The 12,797-nt window shown below is 38.9% G+C and overlaps 1 protein-coding gene across 7 annotated transcripts in view; it reads right to left on the bottom strand.

Annotated features, from left to right (window-relative positions):
* LOC122969704 (POU domain, class 2, transcription factor 2) overlaps positions 1-10,671 on the bottom strand; it is an 83,636-nt gene extending 72,965 nt beyond the window's left edge. For 2 of the 7 annotated variants that reach the window (XM_044335629.1, XM_044335626.1), the window contains exons 1-4: positions 9,363-10,671; positions 7,372-7,632; positions 4,962-5,062; positions 66-159 (exon numbers count right to left, since the gene is read on the bottom strand). In XM_044335629.1, coding sequence (XP_044191564.1) covers positions 66-120 — 55 coding nt within the window. In that variant the 5' untranslated portion in view covers positions 121-159; positions 4,962-5,062; positions 7,372-7,632; positions 9,363-10,671. Of the gene's footprint in view, positions 1-65; positions 160-4,961; positions 5,063-7,371; positions 7,633-9,032; positions 9,105-9,362 lie in introns of those variants that run through there. The other 5 variants (XM_044335632.1, XM_044335631.1, XM_044335630.1 and 2 more) reach the window with 4 other exon arrangements.
* Positions 10,672-12,797: the final 2,126 nt, after the last annotated feature.

Consider the following 12,797-nt stretch of genomic DNA (forward strand, 5'->3'; position numbering starts at 1 on the left):
GAATGCCGAGCAGAAGACAACGGGGATATTTGGATATTATGGATTGACGGAATTATATGCATTACCTTGTAAAATACCTGTAAAGTTGCAGGTTTGAATCCAGGTCATATGTAGCTCCATCCTTCAGCTCACTTTCAAGTCCAGGTCACTCACAATCATCTGTTAAAAAAAAAGGGAGAAAGGACACATTAGACAAAGAAGGTGTGACTGAGTGTACAGATTTGATTCAAATTTAATCAAAGGTTACTTTAATGAAATTGGCCATACAGATTATAAAACTGGCGTGGGAGGGCAAGCTTATCCATTCGGCAATGATAAGCTGGAATGAAAATCAAAACTCACTCATGGATACAAAATAAGGTTGATAAAATCATAGAGCTTGCGGCTTTGGTGTCAGAATGATAATCATTTTGTCAGTCATGTCAATCACGACGGCAGAGAAAGGTAGGCCGATCTTTCCTCAAGCTACGTCCTCCATCTCTTCCTGAAAGATCCCGATGTCTTGCCAGGCGGAGGTGGGACTGTACACCTAACGATTCATTTTACTCTCACTTGCGGATGAGACCCCGAGATGCTTGAAACAGCAACTCAATTCCAACCAGAAACGAGACAAGCCACTGTTTTGGAGCGGTGCATGCTGGAAGTCTGATAAAAAAACCAGCAGAACCAGCGATTGCTGTGCAGTATAGTTGATGCTGGATCCAACTATTTCCCAAATAGTTACATTCAACATCCCAAAAGCCGGTTTACGTCACCGGAGATCAATCCACCGAGTCCCCTGCTTGACTGAGAGCTCCATTCCCAGACGTGACTCCAGGAGGGGGGGGGGGGGGTCCCAGCTTTTACTATTGTGGATGAGGTGCCTCCTATCTGTGCCAATCCAGACAGAGAGATCTTTGAGTGTCTCTTAGCACGGTCCCTTACCTGACACCAATTTGCCTCGGGAGACCCAAATATGAGCTATTACCCCCCCAGCAACACAGCCTTCAGGGTAACAACGGCACAGAAAGCCCTTCCACCATAATAACAGAGGGGAGTCTTGTAAGGTGCAGCTTAAAGTGATCCTACGAAGGTAATATTTACCTTTTGAGATTTAAATAATCACCCTCTTTAGGCTTGAAAGGTTGATGTAAAAGCTTTGCCGGTTTCCTTCTTCACAAAGAACACCCTCTTCTTATCAGTGTTGTTGGATTCCAGTAATACAAGATTTCATTTTTTCCCCTCTGTGAAACATGACACCATTGGAATCTGACTACTTAAACCGAACACAGCTGCTTTCTCTGTGAGGAATGAAAATTACAAATGTTTGACCGCCATTCAAACCTACAGAAGGAGAGAGGGGTTTTTTTTTTTTTTGATACTGAATAGATTTTTGGGTGGAGTATCACTTTAACGTACTGATAGAGATGAAAGGATATGAGAGTATTGACAGTGGAGCGGAGCGTGTAGAGAGGAAGAGCGAGTGCGAGAGGCAGTTTTGTCAGATGCCTACTACAACTCATAAAATCTGTCAATAAAAATATTTCATTCTTAAAAAAAAAAAAAAAAAAAAATCTGACTGATGGAGATGACACCACAACATGACACAAATATACCCAATGGCACACTAGGAGAGAGTGGAAATAGGAGAGTCAGAGAATCAGAGAGAGAAACTGAACGTAGGGCAGCCGTTGGGTTTGGTGTATGTGTGTGTGTGTGTGTGTATGTATGTGTACTATGGGGTTGTGGTAGTGGGGTTGATCTGGGGCCAATCAATAGCAGCAGGCTCTCTTACGACCCCTGAGTTCCTCCTGGCTTGGCTGGCAGGCTGAAAATCAATGGGCCGGGCCAATAACTCAGGATGGTGTGTGGATTAGTGAACTGTCAACTAATCAGGGAGTTACTGAATCTGACACCACAGCTATTAACCTATCGATATGAACTTGGCACTGACACATACTCACACCCACGGACGTATATATATATATATATATATAGATATATATATATATATATATATATAGATATGTATTGATGAACACACATACGGAATGGCATGTGAATGCCTGAAGATGGCTTATATGGGATTGCATACCTGCACGCATGTAGGACTGACACACATAATAGTGCACGCATGCACATTTACCTGTGCATACACACACCTACTGGATGTACATTAGATACAGTATACTCATACTCTTGGATAGTATTGTATGTGTACACACACACGCACACACAAAAGTATGAGTGCATGGTTAGACCAATTGAAATTGATAAAACAGATTTCCATTGCTTCATTGTTGGGCTGCCTATCAATTATTTTCTTGATTCTCAGTTAGTTTGTAAAATGTTGGTAAATAGTGTAAAATGTTCAGTTCTCAGAGCCCATTGTCACTCCTTCAATGTCCCATCAACAGTCCAACCACTAGATAACTGGTTTATTGTCAAAGAGAGTATGAAAAACAGAAAATATTCACATTTGGGAAGCTGGACCAGTGAATTTTTGCTCCAAAAATTGGTGATATGATTATTCAATTTTAAAAACAGTTGCAGATTAATTTTCTGTCCACTGACTAATCAATTAATCGACTAATCGTTACAGCTCTACTACATTGTACACATAATGACAGAAACACACACGCTAGTAGGGTGTAGTGAAAAGATTTGGAATACAGGTGTGAAAATTGGAAAAAATCCATCAATAACAATTAAAAAAAACTAAATTAACTGAAAAAAATGCAACAAATTTTACTTGTAAATCATTAATTATTGATTTGTAATGCACATAGAAAAAATACACATGGATATTATTTAGTATCAAGATGTGAAATATAGAAATAACTTTTCACTTGGATTATTGTACCATCAATAAATATGTATTATATTTATTCATTATTAACTGGGAAATGCGATTTGTCTTGTTGCCTACTGAAAACTAAAAAGTTGATCAATAGACGCTAATTTAGAAAGGACAGCATGAGGAATACAGTATGTTAACACCTGGGAGAAAAAGCTGAAAACTAACAGCTAAAGTAACACTGTTGATCGGAAGAGACAAAGATACAATCATGTATAACGTGCACTTTCTTTGTAATTCTGCATTATTCTGGAATAAAAACACACTTCAAATGCATTTTGAGTATAAAAGCTTCATTCAGATCACACAGAAACACACATTGATCCTTATTCAGCAGTCACAGTTCATTTAAGGATAATTTAAAATAAACAAACATTCAGTATTATTACATGTACAGCGTGGGCAGCGTTGCTTTGACCCTTGACCTCGACACTGCTGATGGCTTTGGATATTGGTGAACCAGAGATGTCAATGTATTCAATTTTCACACACGTCGTAGGTCTTAATGTCTCAATTGTGCTGCGAGTGTTGATGTTGACGACGGCTCATGCATACTAAATAAATCATTAGTGCTAATATCCATCTGATTATGCTTTAAAGAGAACAACCACTAAGATGAACTATGAACTCAAATCAGCTGCAATTTAATTAAATGATTACCTTGTGTTTTTCTCTTTAAAGGCATTATTTTACTTTACTTTTATGTCAGTTTAAAATAATCTGTATTCTCCACAGCTGAGTGCAGGTGGTTTCACCCTGAACTACATCCTTGGTTTAGTGTGATGCTTTTATCCACAACTCATATCCAGATTCCTCGGTGCTTCTTTAATATGTAGACTCTCTGGTCTTTTGATAATTTCATGTTCTTCTAGTGTGGAACTACAGGCTTATTCTGTGTCAAGGGTGCTGGTTCGTTTTACATTATTCTCTTCTATCCTTTTGTCCTTTTCTACTTTTTTTTTTCTTTTTTCTTTTTTGGAGCAAAGGGAGATTATTTTGGGGGGTAATTCCATTGAAACCGCTCTGAAATAACTTGACTTGGCATGTGCCTATACAAGGCTCCACAAAAGGCTCCAGGAATACTATTCAGTAATGGGGTAAAGCAAGGGAAGAAGCAGGACAAAAAGCCTGAGTGTGTGTGTGTGTGTGTGTGTATGTGTCTCTCAGCGTGTGTGTGTGTGTGTTACAAGAGCAGCTGAAATGAGGGAGAAGAGAGAGAACGAAATCACCTGAGAGAAAATAAGACAGCTAGCGGGAGGAAGAAAGGATGAATGAGCAGCAGAGAAACTAGTGGAAAATAATCAAGAAGAGAAGATTGTTCTGGATATCCGACACAATTAACACTTTGTTAATTATTTCATAAAGTGATTCCACATGGAGATTTTTTTTTTTTTTACAAATTTGTGTATTAATTTTGCCACAATTAAGTTTTAGGTCTGATTTATAGATTACAATTAGGCTAAATTAGATGATTTATATGAGTTTTTCATTCCACAAAAGTATATTACCCAAGATAATTTTGGCTACAAGTTAAAATTAGGCTACGAGAGAAGCGAAGAGAAGAGAGTCCACATAACCGTAAAGAAAAAGCAAGAAGGAGAGAACAAAAAAACAAAATAACCGTCCAAAAAAATGAGTCAGAAAAGCTCCAGAAATGAGAGAAGGGGAAGTAGAGAAAGGCGTTGGTTGGGGGCCAGTCCGGTCTACGCTGAGACTGCTGTCTAATGATAAGAGCTGGAGGAAGAAAGACAAAGTGAAAGAGCAGGGCTAAAAGAAAGAGGAACGGAGGCAGGTTACAGCATTACAGCCACCCAGAGAAAGGCGAGGGTGGAGGCGGGGGGTGAAGGTGGTGGCGGTGGCGGAGGGGGGGGGGTTCACGGGCCTCCCACACACTCCGGATTAGGAAACATATGCAGTGGAGTAGCGAGGGATTAGGGGGTGAACGAGGGCTGGAAGAAGGAAAAGAATGTTTTTTGGGGAGGAGAGGAAGGGGAGGGGGAGGGGGCGAAGGGGAGGGGTGGAAACACAAGTGCTCGGCCAGGCGTATTTCCACCCCGCTTTCATCCTCCATCCCCTTCTCTACCTTCCTCCTCCTCCTCCTCCTCCCTCCCTCCCTCCCACTCACCTTCATCTTTGAACCTCTGGGATGACGAGATTGGTGTGCAAGGACTCCGAGACAAGGGAGGAGGCCGCTTGCCGGCGCCATCCTTTGATTGTGGTTATTTGCTGCAATCACAAGAAGCATTTTGGGGAAAATTGTTAGAATGAGTAGAAACCTTGAACTTAATTCATTTTCGTTTCCATACGAGCTGACCAGTGACATGTTGCTGATCTGAGTGCTGAGTGTTTTCTTTCAGGGAAAAAGAACAGCAAACAGACAGTATTCTGAGTCTGTCAGGTTAAGGTTTATCAGACGGAATAAAAATAAGAAGAGATGTTACTCTCAGTTATTATTATAACTGTGACAAATCTTTTTGAATTGTTACCGTTTCTCTGGCTGTGTCCAAAAGTCTCGCCTTCGTTCACTCATTAATAATCTCCGATATGACAAACACACAGCAGTGAATTTAGACTTTGGACTCTTATAAATCCTTGTCATTTTGCATCATCAGTGACAGCCGTTGTGTTCGCACAATATTCACACATGTAAACGTGTCTAAAATGTGACGCCACAGACCTCGGACACTGGTCAAAATAACTGTAGACATACCCAAAGTAACACATTAGTGCATTTACTTATACTAACAAGATCATATTCAATAACATTATATTCAAATACTGACACTATCCTTTAAATACCTTAACTGGGTTATTTGACTCAAATCAAGGTTAAAAGCTGTGTCAGCATAACTCAATTACCTGACCCAGATTACTCATCAATCTTTCAAATTACTGTCTTTAAATTTGCTTAAATTACTTTAAACTCTATGGTCTTTTTTTTTCTACATGTTTTTATTCTTCACATGTGCCCATCTGCCCATACTGCAAAGTTAGTTTCCTTTGGGGATAATAAAGTTAATTAAAAAAACTACAGTGACATGCATTGAAGTGCTAATTTGTCAGCGGAAAAACAATAAACACCAACAAATCCCCCCAATTTGTAGATTCCAATCGGCTCATATCACAGACTCAAATGCAAATATCAAACACACCTTCAGGAAAACTTAGTAGGGGTTTGTTAATTCACAATATTGGAGTTACAGCTTGCACATGAAACATAGTGAATGACGCTTGATCTTTAATCATGCCAATATTTTATAAAAATTATAATGGACATTGTAAACTTTTTAAGTACAACAATTAATTTTGAAAATTTCCCTCCAAGATATGGATTTTTAAGGTTTTTTCACTAAGTATAACTACGTACATAATTTCTAAAAATAAAATGACATTTCTCCTTTACAATCAAAAACATTTCCTGCATTATATCGTGAAACTGGCCGCAACTGGCTACAATATGTGTGCGTGTAAATGTCCCCTTGACTGTAGGGCTGCTGTACACGGGAGAGTCTGCAAGCCTGTGTGTGAGCTCATACTTGTGTGTGTGTGTGTGTGTGTGTGTGTGTGTGTGTGTGTGTGTGTGTGTGTGTGCGCGCATTAGTGGTGTTACAGGGGGGTCATGAGTCAAGGTCATGTGATAATTTGCCAGAAAGCCAGAGAGAGATGAAGGGATGGAGGGACAGTGGAGCAGAAGGAGAAAGAGGGAAAAAGTAAAAGAGAAGGATGAAATGATGGCAAAGTGATACCAAGAAGGAAGAGGAGTCCAATCACCGAGGAAGAGGAAAACCTGCAACTATCCTTCAATCTGTCATCGTACTCTTTTTGCCAATTTTCTTTCAGTTGTCTGTTGTTTTGTCTCTGTAATTTTTCTCCCCCTTCTCATTTCATCCACTTTTTGTCTTTTTCCCACATCTTTCACTTTCTGTAGTTTTGAAAAGAAACATGGAAGTTTTATAGAACATATTTGTTTACATGTTTACCCACATGTAAACAAATACACTAAAGTAACAGCTCTCTGGCTTTAAAAAAATCATAAAATATTTCCACCTGCCTCCATTCTCCCTTGCCTTAATCCCTCTATCACACACACCAAATTTTATATTCAAAAAAATTGACCAAATTTCTTCCTCCCTAAACACTCTTCCTCTCTGTATCCTCACATACAGACACACAAACACACAAACACACACACACACACACACACACACACACACACACACACACACACACACACACACACACACACACACACCCCTGGCCCAGAGAGGTCGACCTTTGAGGGATGAGGTCAGGCGTCTGGGATGAAGTTGACCTTTGACCTGAAGGGCGCGATCGCTCGTGTGCATCCTAACCAGCTGGACAATGAGCCAGCCGTCCAACCTTCGCTGTGTCTGTTTGCAAGTAATGTATGTTTATGTGTGTGTGTGTGTATCAATATATCTGTGTTTGCGTGTGTATGTTTTGGTGCTTTTATGTCTTGTGAATACATGTTCTTATGTGGTTGATCATATGTATGTACGCGTGTGTGTTTATACCGAGAAATTGGATTTATCTCCTCAGTTTCAGAGGGACGGGGTCACGTCGCTTGTTACTGCCGCTGAATAACAGAACAATATTGATCAGGCCGAGGTCATCCATTGACGAATCCTGTCTTTAGTCTTTCCTGCTAACGCTCATCACTTCCTGTCTTCTTCCTTATTCGGGGTTAATATCTCATTAACTGCTGTTATCGCCACCCCGGTCACCACGGCAACAGCCATCGGGACATGAGCTGACAATTCCCCGTAGCCTGCATCCTGCAGATCAGACAAGCAATGACCAGATTATTGGAAATCAATCCAGGGGAGTTACTGTTTCCCTGACCTCCCCGGCTTCATTTCCACTATTTATTGAGAAACGCTGGTCAAATGTCGACTATTGTGAGGTTTACACAGATGTCAATACATGCAATGATTAGAGTCGATATGCAATGGTTATCATGATTGCGGTTAATCATTTTGGGCTCCATAAATCAGCTGTTAGCTGGAAGCCATTTGATGTCAGAAAAAAGGAGTTAGTCACATGGATTGAAAAGATTTTAGATTTATTATTTATCTCTTGGGATTACTGTTTCTATTCTGCTTAATGCAACATTTTAAAAGCATTTTTGATACAGTAAAATGTCGAGCAGAAATTAAAAATATACTAGTTGTTATCAGTTAATTCGGAATTAATTTGAGTGTCACAGAGATGACAGTGAACCACAGGGGGTAGGAGTAGGTCTATATGTGAGGGGCTTTTCTTTCTTATCAGTCACTGGACAGTCCTGATCCTTATTTTCCACGGAGCAATGGAGGAAATATTATTTAACAGCCTAGCTACAGTTTGAGCTGAGCCACACAACCGACAACTTTACTGCCCCACTAGTTTCATGATTACACAATTATTTCCTAATTATTTGTTGACAGGATCTGCTATTCTTGATTATTTAGATATTTTAGGTGAGATATGTTAACTTTGAATGGCATGTAAGCTTTTTATAGAACGATTAGACAATATCATTAAGTTCAGTGAGCTTTGCAGCATAAGTTACATTTTTTAGCTTTTATCCATAATACATAGATAGATATTGTCCTTAAGGGGAAATTTGTTTCCAGTGTGTTTGTGTTGCATATGCCTCAAGAACATAGATAAAAACATACAAAAACACATATACAGCAAGAACAATATACACAACATTCATTACATACATGCAGACAAGTAAACAAAACAAAACTGGGTTTAGTAGCTAATTGTTCTGCTCTTGTGTTTAAATTCAAGAATACAATTGACCCGGAGAAAATGACCTATTGCATGGTAAATGAGGGAAAGTAACAAGTTAACGCTATAGGTTAAGCTAGTTCAGTAACCTTTGTAGTAGACCTAGATATAGCAAAAGGTCTTTACAGCTACAATTTATTCGTGACTTAAACAGGGTTAAATTACCTAATGAAGTTGATGTAATTCAGCCTACTGGTTAGGGATTAAGGTGATGAGTTCTACTGACTAGTAAATCGGTTATTTACAATGATATGTGGCTTACTGACACGTATAACTAGCCTAGCATAGATAACTTGAGTCAGCCATTGCTATGAATAAACCTGGCATAAACACTGCCTGTTGTGCTGCGTACACTGTGTGTATCTTTACGTGTTGAAACTAGAGAAACTCAACTCACGAATCTCTGCGTCACTTCAGTTGTACAATTACAGGTGACGCTACCTGATGAACGAGTGGCCGAATGGCTAACGGCTAATTTAAATATTAACGTTCTGACCAAAGCTCCCCGCTCATAGGCTCATACGAGTGTGTCGCTAAGCAACGACACCGTTCTAGAACGCTACTGCTACAACGGCTCATTATGAGCTAAAGATACATCGCTAACGTTTGAGCTCTCGGCTACAATGTTTGTTGACAGCGATACACTCGAAGCAGCTGTGTTTTAGTGTTGTTTTTTAGAAGAAAAAGAGAGAAAAATAAGTTATTGTCAGGCCTACAGGCTACATACCCATAATTAAAAACGAGCCGGCTTCTCCTGGTGTTTGCAGGGGACTGATGAGTTGCAGTAATGGCGGAGTGGCCAGCTGACCTTTGACCCAGGGGTCAGGGCGGCGGGGTCTGGCTCGCGGGGCCGCAGTGACAGACGCTCCCTGCAAATTGATGAAAAAGGCAATAGACTCTATAATAAAACCAAGCAGCCGCCGTCACCAAATAATCACATAATGGTTTCAGTGACATTAATGATGTTTTGTTATACAGGTTTGGTGTAAGTAACAGTTTACTGGAGAATATATTTCAAATGATGCCTGCAGAAAAGGACATTTGTATTTATGACTCATGTGCAGTTTTTATAAAAGCTAATAAATATTTCACCTATGCTGCATGTTCTTCTCCCTTTGTTTTATACATCAATTTATCTGTGGGCCTTAACTGACTTACCCGAGATTTCCAGTGAAATGAATTAACAGCCTTCAGCTCAAGTTTAAAATTTATTTCGATAATATTCCTATGTAACACAAAATGACAACACAATGTTTATAATTTCGACTAGAAAGCTGTATAAACGGTTGGGGACATCAGATAAAACGTGGCCCTCCAGATATGAAATTGTGGTTATTATTCATCAATTCAAATGAAAGTCAAACCGTCGGGATTTGGACGGAAAATCGATCGATGACAAATGGACATTTGAAAGCCCTGGCCATTTATAGCCACAATGAGGGAAATTTCCTTTTCCAGAGGTCAGTTTAAAGTCTTTGACTCTTTTTTCCAGATAACATTAAAATCTAGGCAGCAGGCTGAATGGCAATTATTTTAAATGCATTTATATTTATGCAAACATTTGATTAACTAAATATCATAAAATGCGAATGACGTAGCTTCTCTGAACGTGTTTCATACAGTGAGTTAAAAAAAATAATAATTTAGATAATTTATTCAAACATTTAATTTCGTTTTCTTTCATTTAGGTGCTTTTAATGAAATATGTTTCGCTCCACTTTTAATATTTTTCAGAGACTAATAATCAAAATCCATTTTTCGTTCTCCCATTGAATCGGTGACAGGCCATTTACATTCAATGAATAAATCAAAACTACTAAAATAAATGTAAATATGAGCATAGTGATTAAATACTGTTTCTAGTATTCTTATGTGGCATTTATCATCACAAATCATAACAAAATGACGCTTTTTAACCTAACCGTGGCTTATTTGCATATAAGCAAAATATTTGAATTAACAGAATAAACACGAAGCTTCTTACAGTTTGTTTAAATTTGACATAAACTGTCCAAATGTATCTATCCAAAACGAAAATAATTATTAAATTAACATTTTAACACACTATCAAGAAATTGAAATATCAACAAAACTTCTTGTTTGCGAACAAAAAAGCAGCTCACTCATTTTGTAATTCATTAAAAGTCACCAAAAAGCAGATAAATGCAGATAAAACTGCACTAAATGTACAGTAGCTGATTTCCATTCATTCATATTTGTCGTACATGAAATTGTAATGAAAACCTGCTGCTGTTTTCTGCATTGATCTGCTGGTTCCACGTCGATCAGAATACATAAAACACGTGATTATGTCGTCATATCGCTGCTATGATGATAGTAGAATTAAAACATTTTATTATAATTTAGATAAGGTAGTTTTTATTTTCATTTTCATTCATGAATAACCAACGTGGATAAATAGCTTGTTGCAGTTGCAAGAACAGCGAAATACTTCATGCTAAGTCAATTCTACGTTATAAAACATACAGAATATATTGACAATAATCAAAATATCCTCACGTTTGAACAGATTTAGATTAATTATTAAGGCTCAAGTTAAAGAGTTTTAGAGTATGAAACAATGCCTGTGTGAAACCTGTGCATGAAAATGAACTGATTACAGCCTGTGCAATTTATTGATCTGGAATTATAGGTGTATTGGAGGGATCGATAATGGCTCATATAACGAGCGTGTCGTCTCTATGCAGGGTTCACATGAGGGAGCAGATTTTTTTGGGTGTGTTTACCCTACGACTCAAGATCAGGGTGAAAATCCCATTGACCTGTACGTGTGTGTGTGTGTGTGTGTGTGTGTGTGTGTGTGTGTGTGTGTGTGTGTGTGTGTGTGTGTTCACATCCCTGACCGATAGGATTTCCATTAATTTACCTGCAACCTCTGAGTTTTGGAAGGAAAAAAGCAAACATATATGTCACGGATGGATCTCTGTCTGCAGGATGAGACTCAGAAAGCAGAAAAGAGGGAAAAAATAAAGCTTTTGTTTGATGTCAATTGCTGTCAAGTGCATGTGTGTGCGTGTGCGTGTGTTAAAGAGATATATAAAGGAATATGATGACGATAGGGTCGCCTGTATAAAAAAGAGAGAAGCAGGCATTTCAATGTAAGAAGCAAAAAAGAAATGCCCGAGCAACAGAGACCCTCACCCTCCTCGTCTCTCTGGCCGGCAGGGTGTTTCTCTAAAAGCGCCCTCTCCCTCCGTTTAATTGATTTCTCATAATTAACTCAGTGTGTTCATCGATTTCTCTCCGACCGCCCAACACCGCCTCGAGATCGGCAACCTCATTATTTCCACGTTAACCCGAATAATCCCGAATAAATACTGTCCACATTCAATAACAATTAGGCTCAGACAGCACTAAATAATCCCGTTTCCTTTGGATGACCTGGCTTGGAGGGCAAGGTGGGGACTGAAATAAGAGGACGAAACTATTTATGCTGAGCTGGAAGTTTGTTTAAAAAAAAAGAGTAGTAAAATCTGATAAATGTATACCTTTAAGCTGCTTGTATGAGAAATATGTGTACTCAGATTAATACTGGAAAGATGTTTTAGATTTAGGAAAAAATAAATAACAGAATTAGTCACCTGAAAAAAAAGAAAAATCCAGACCTGCTGCAATGTTCTCCACCATTTAACCAATTAACCTAATTAAACCCTGTTACACAGCTCAGCTCAGCCAATTAAAAGGTTTGCTGTGCACATCAGTCCCTTTGACTCTGGGCAGTGTGTGAAAAGCATCTCTCTCTGTCAGGTTCAGTGGCTTTGCAAGAGGGGAGGAGGAGGTCAAACAAGCCTGCAGGCAGCAGTTCAACCGGCAGGCAGAAGTCAGCCTCCGTCCCCTCATCTTCTCCTCCTGAAAAACACAAATGAAGAGGATGTACTGCCATATTTCTTCTCAGTTTGGAAGTGAACATGCTTGCAAACCATCATTTTATTGTGTGAAATGTTTGTCACGTGTGTGGTTTGTGATTTTTTTTTTTTATATAAACCTGGTTTGAATGTGAAAGAAAAGCTGGACATGAGCGTATCATTCAACTTTCTGAGCAGGTTTTGCTCTCTGAACTTTTTTTTAAACAATGGAAAGACAATTAAATTCTTGCATATTACCACCAAAATAACCAGTGTCTTAAGTGTGATGAAGCCTA

Source organism: Thunnus albacares, chromosome 19 (genome assembly GCF_914725855.1).
Source record: "Thunnus albacares chromosome 19, fThuAlb1.1, whole genome shotgun sequence".
NCBI classification, from domain to species: domain Eukaryota; kingdom Metazoa; phylum Chordata; class Actinopteri; order Scombriformes; family Scombridae; genus Thunnus; species Thunnus albacares.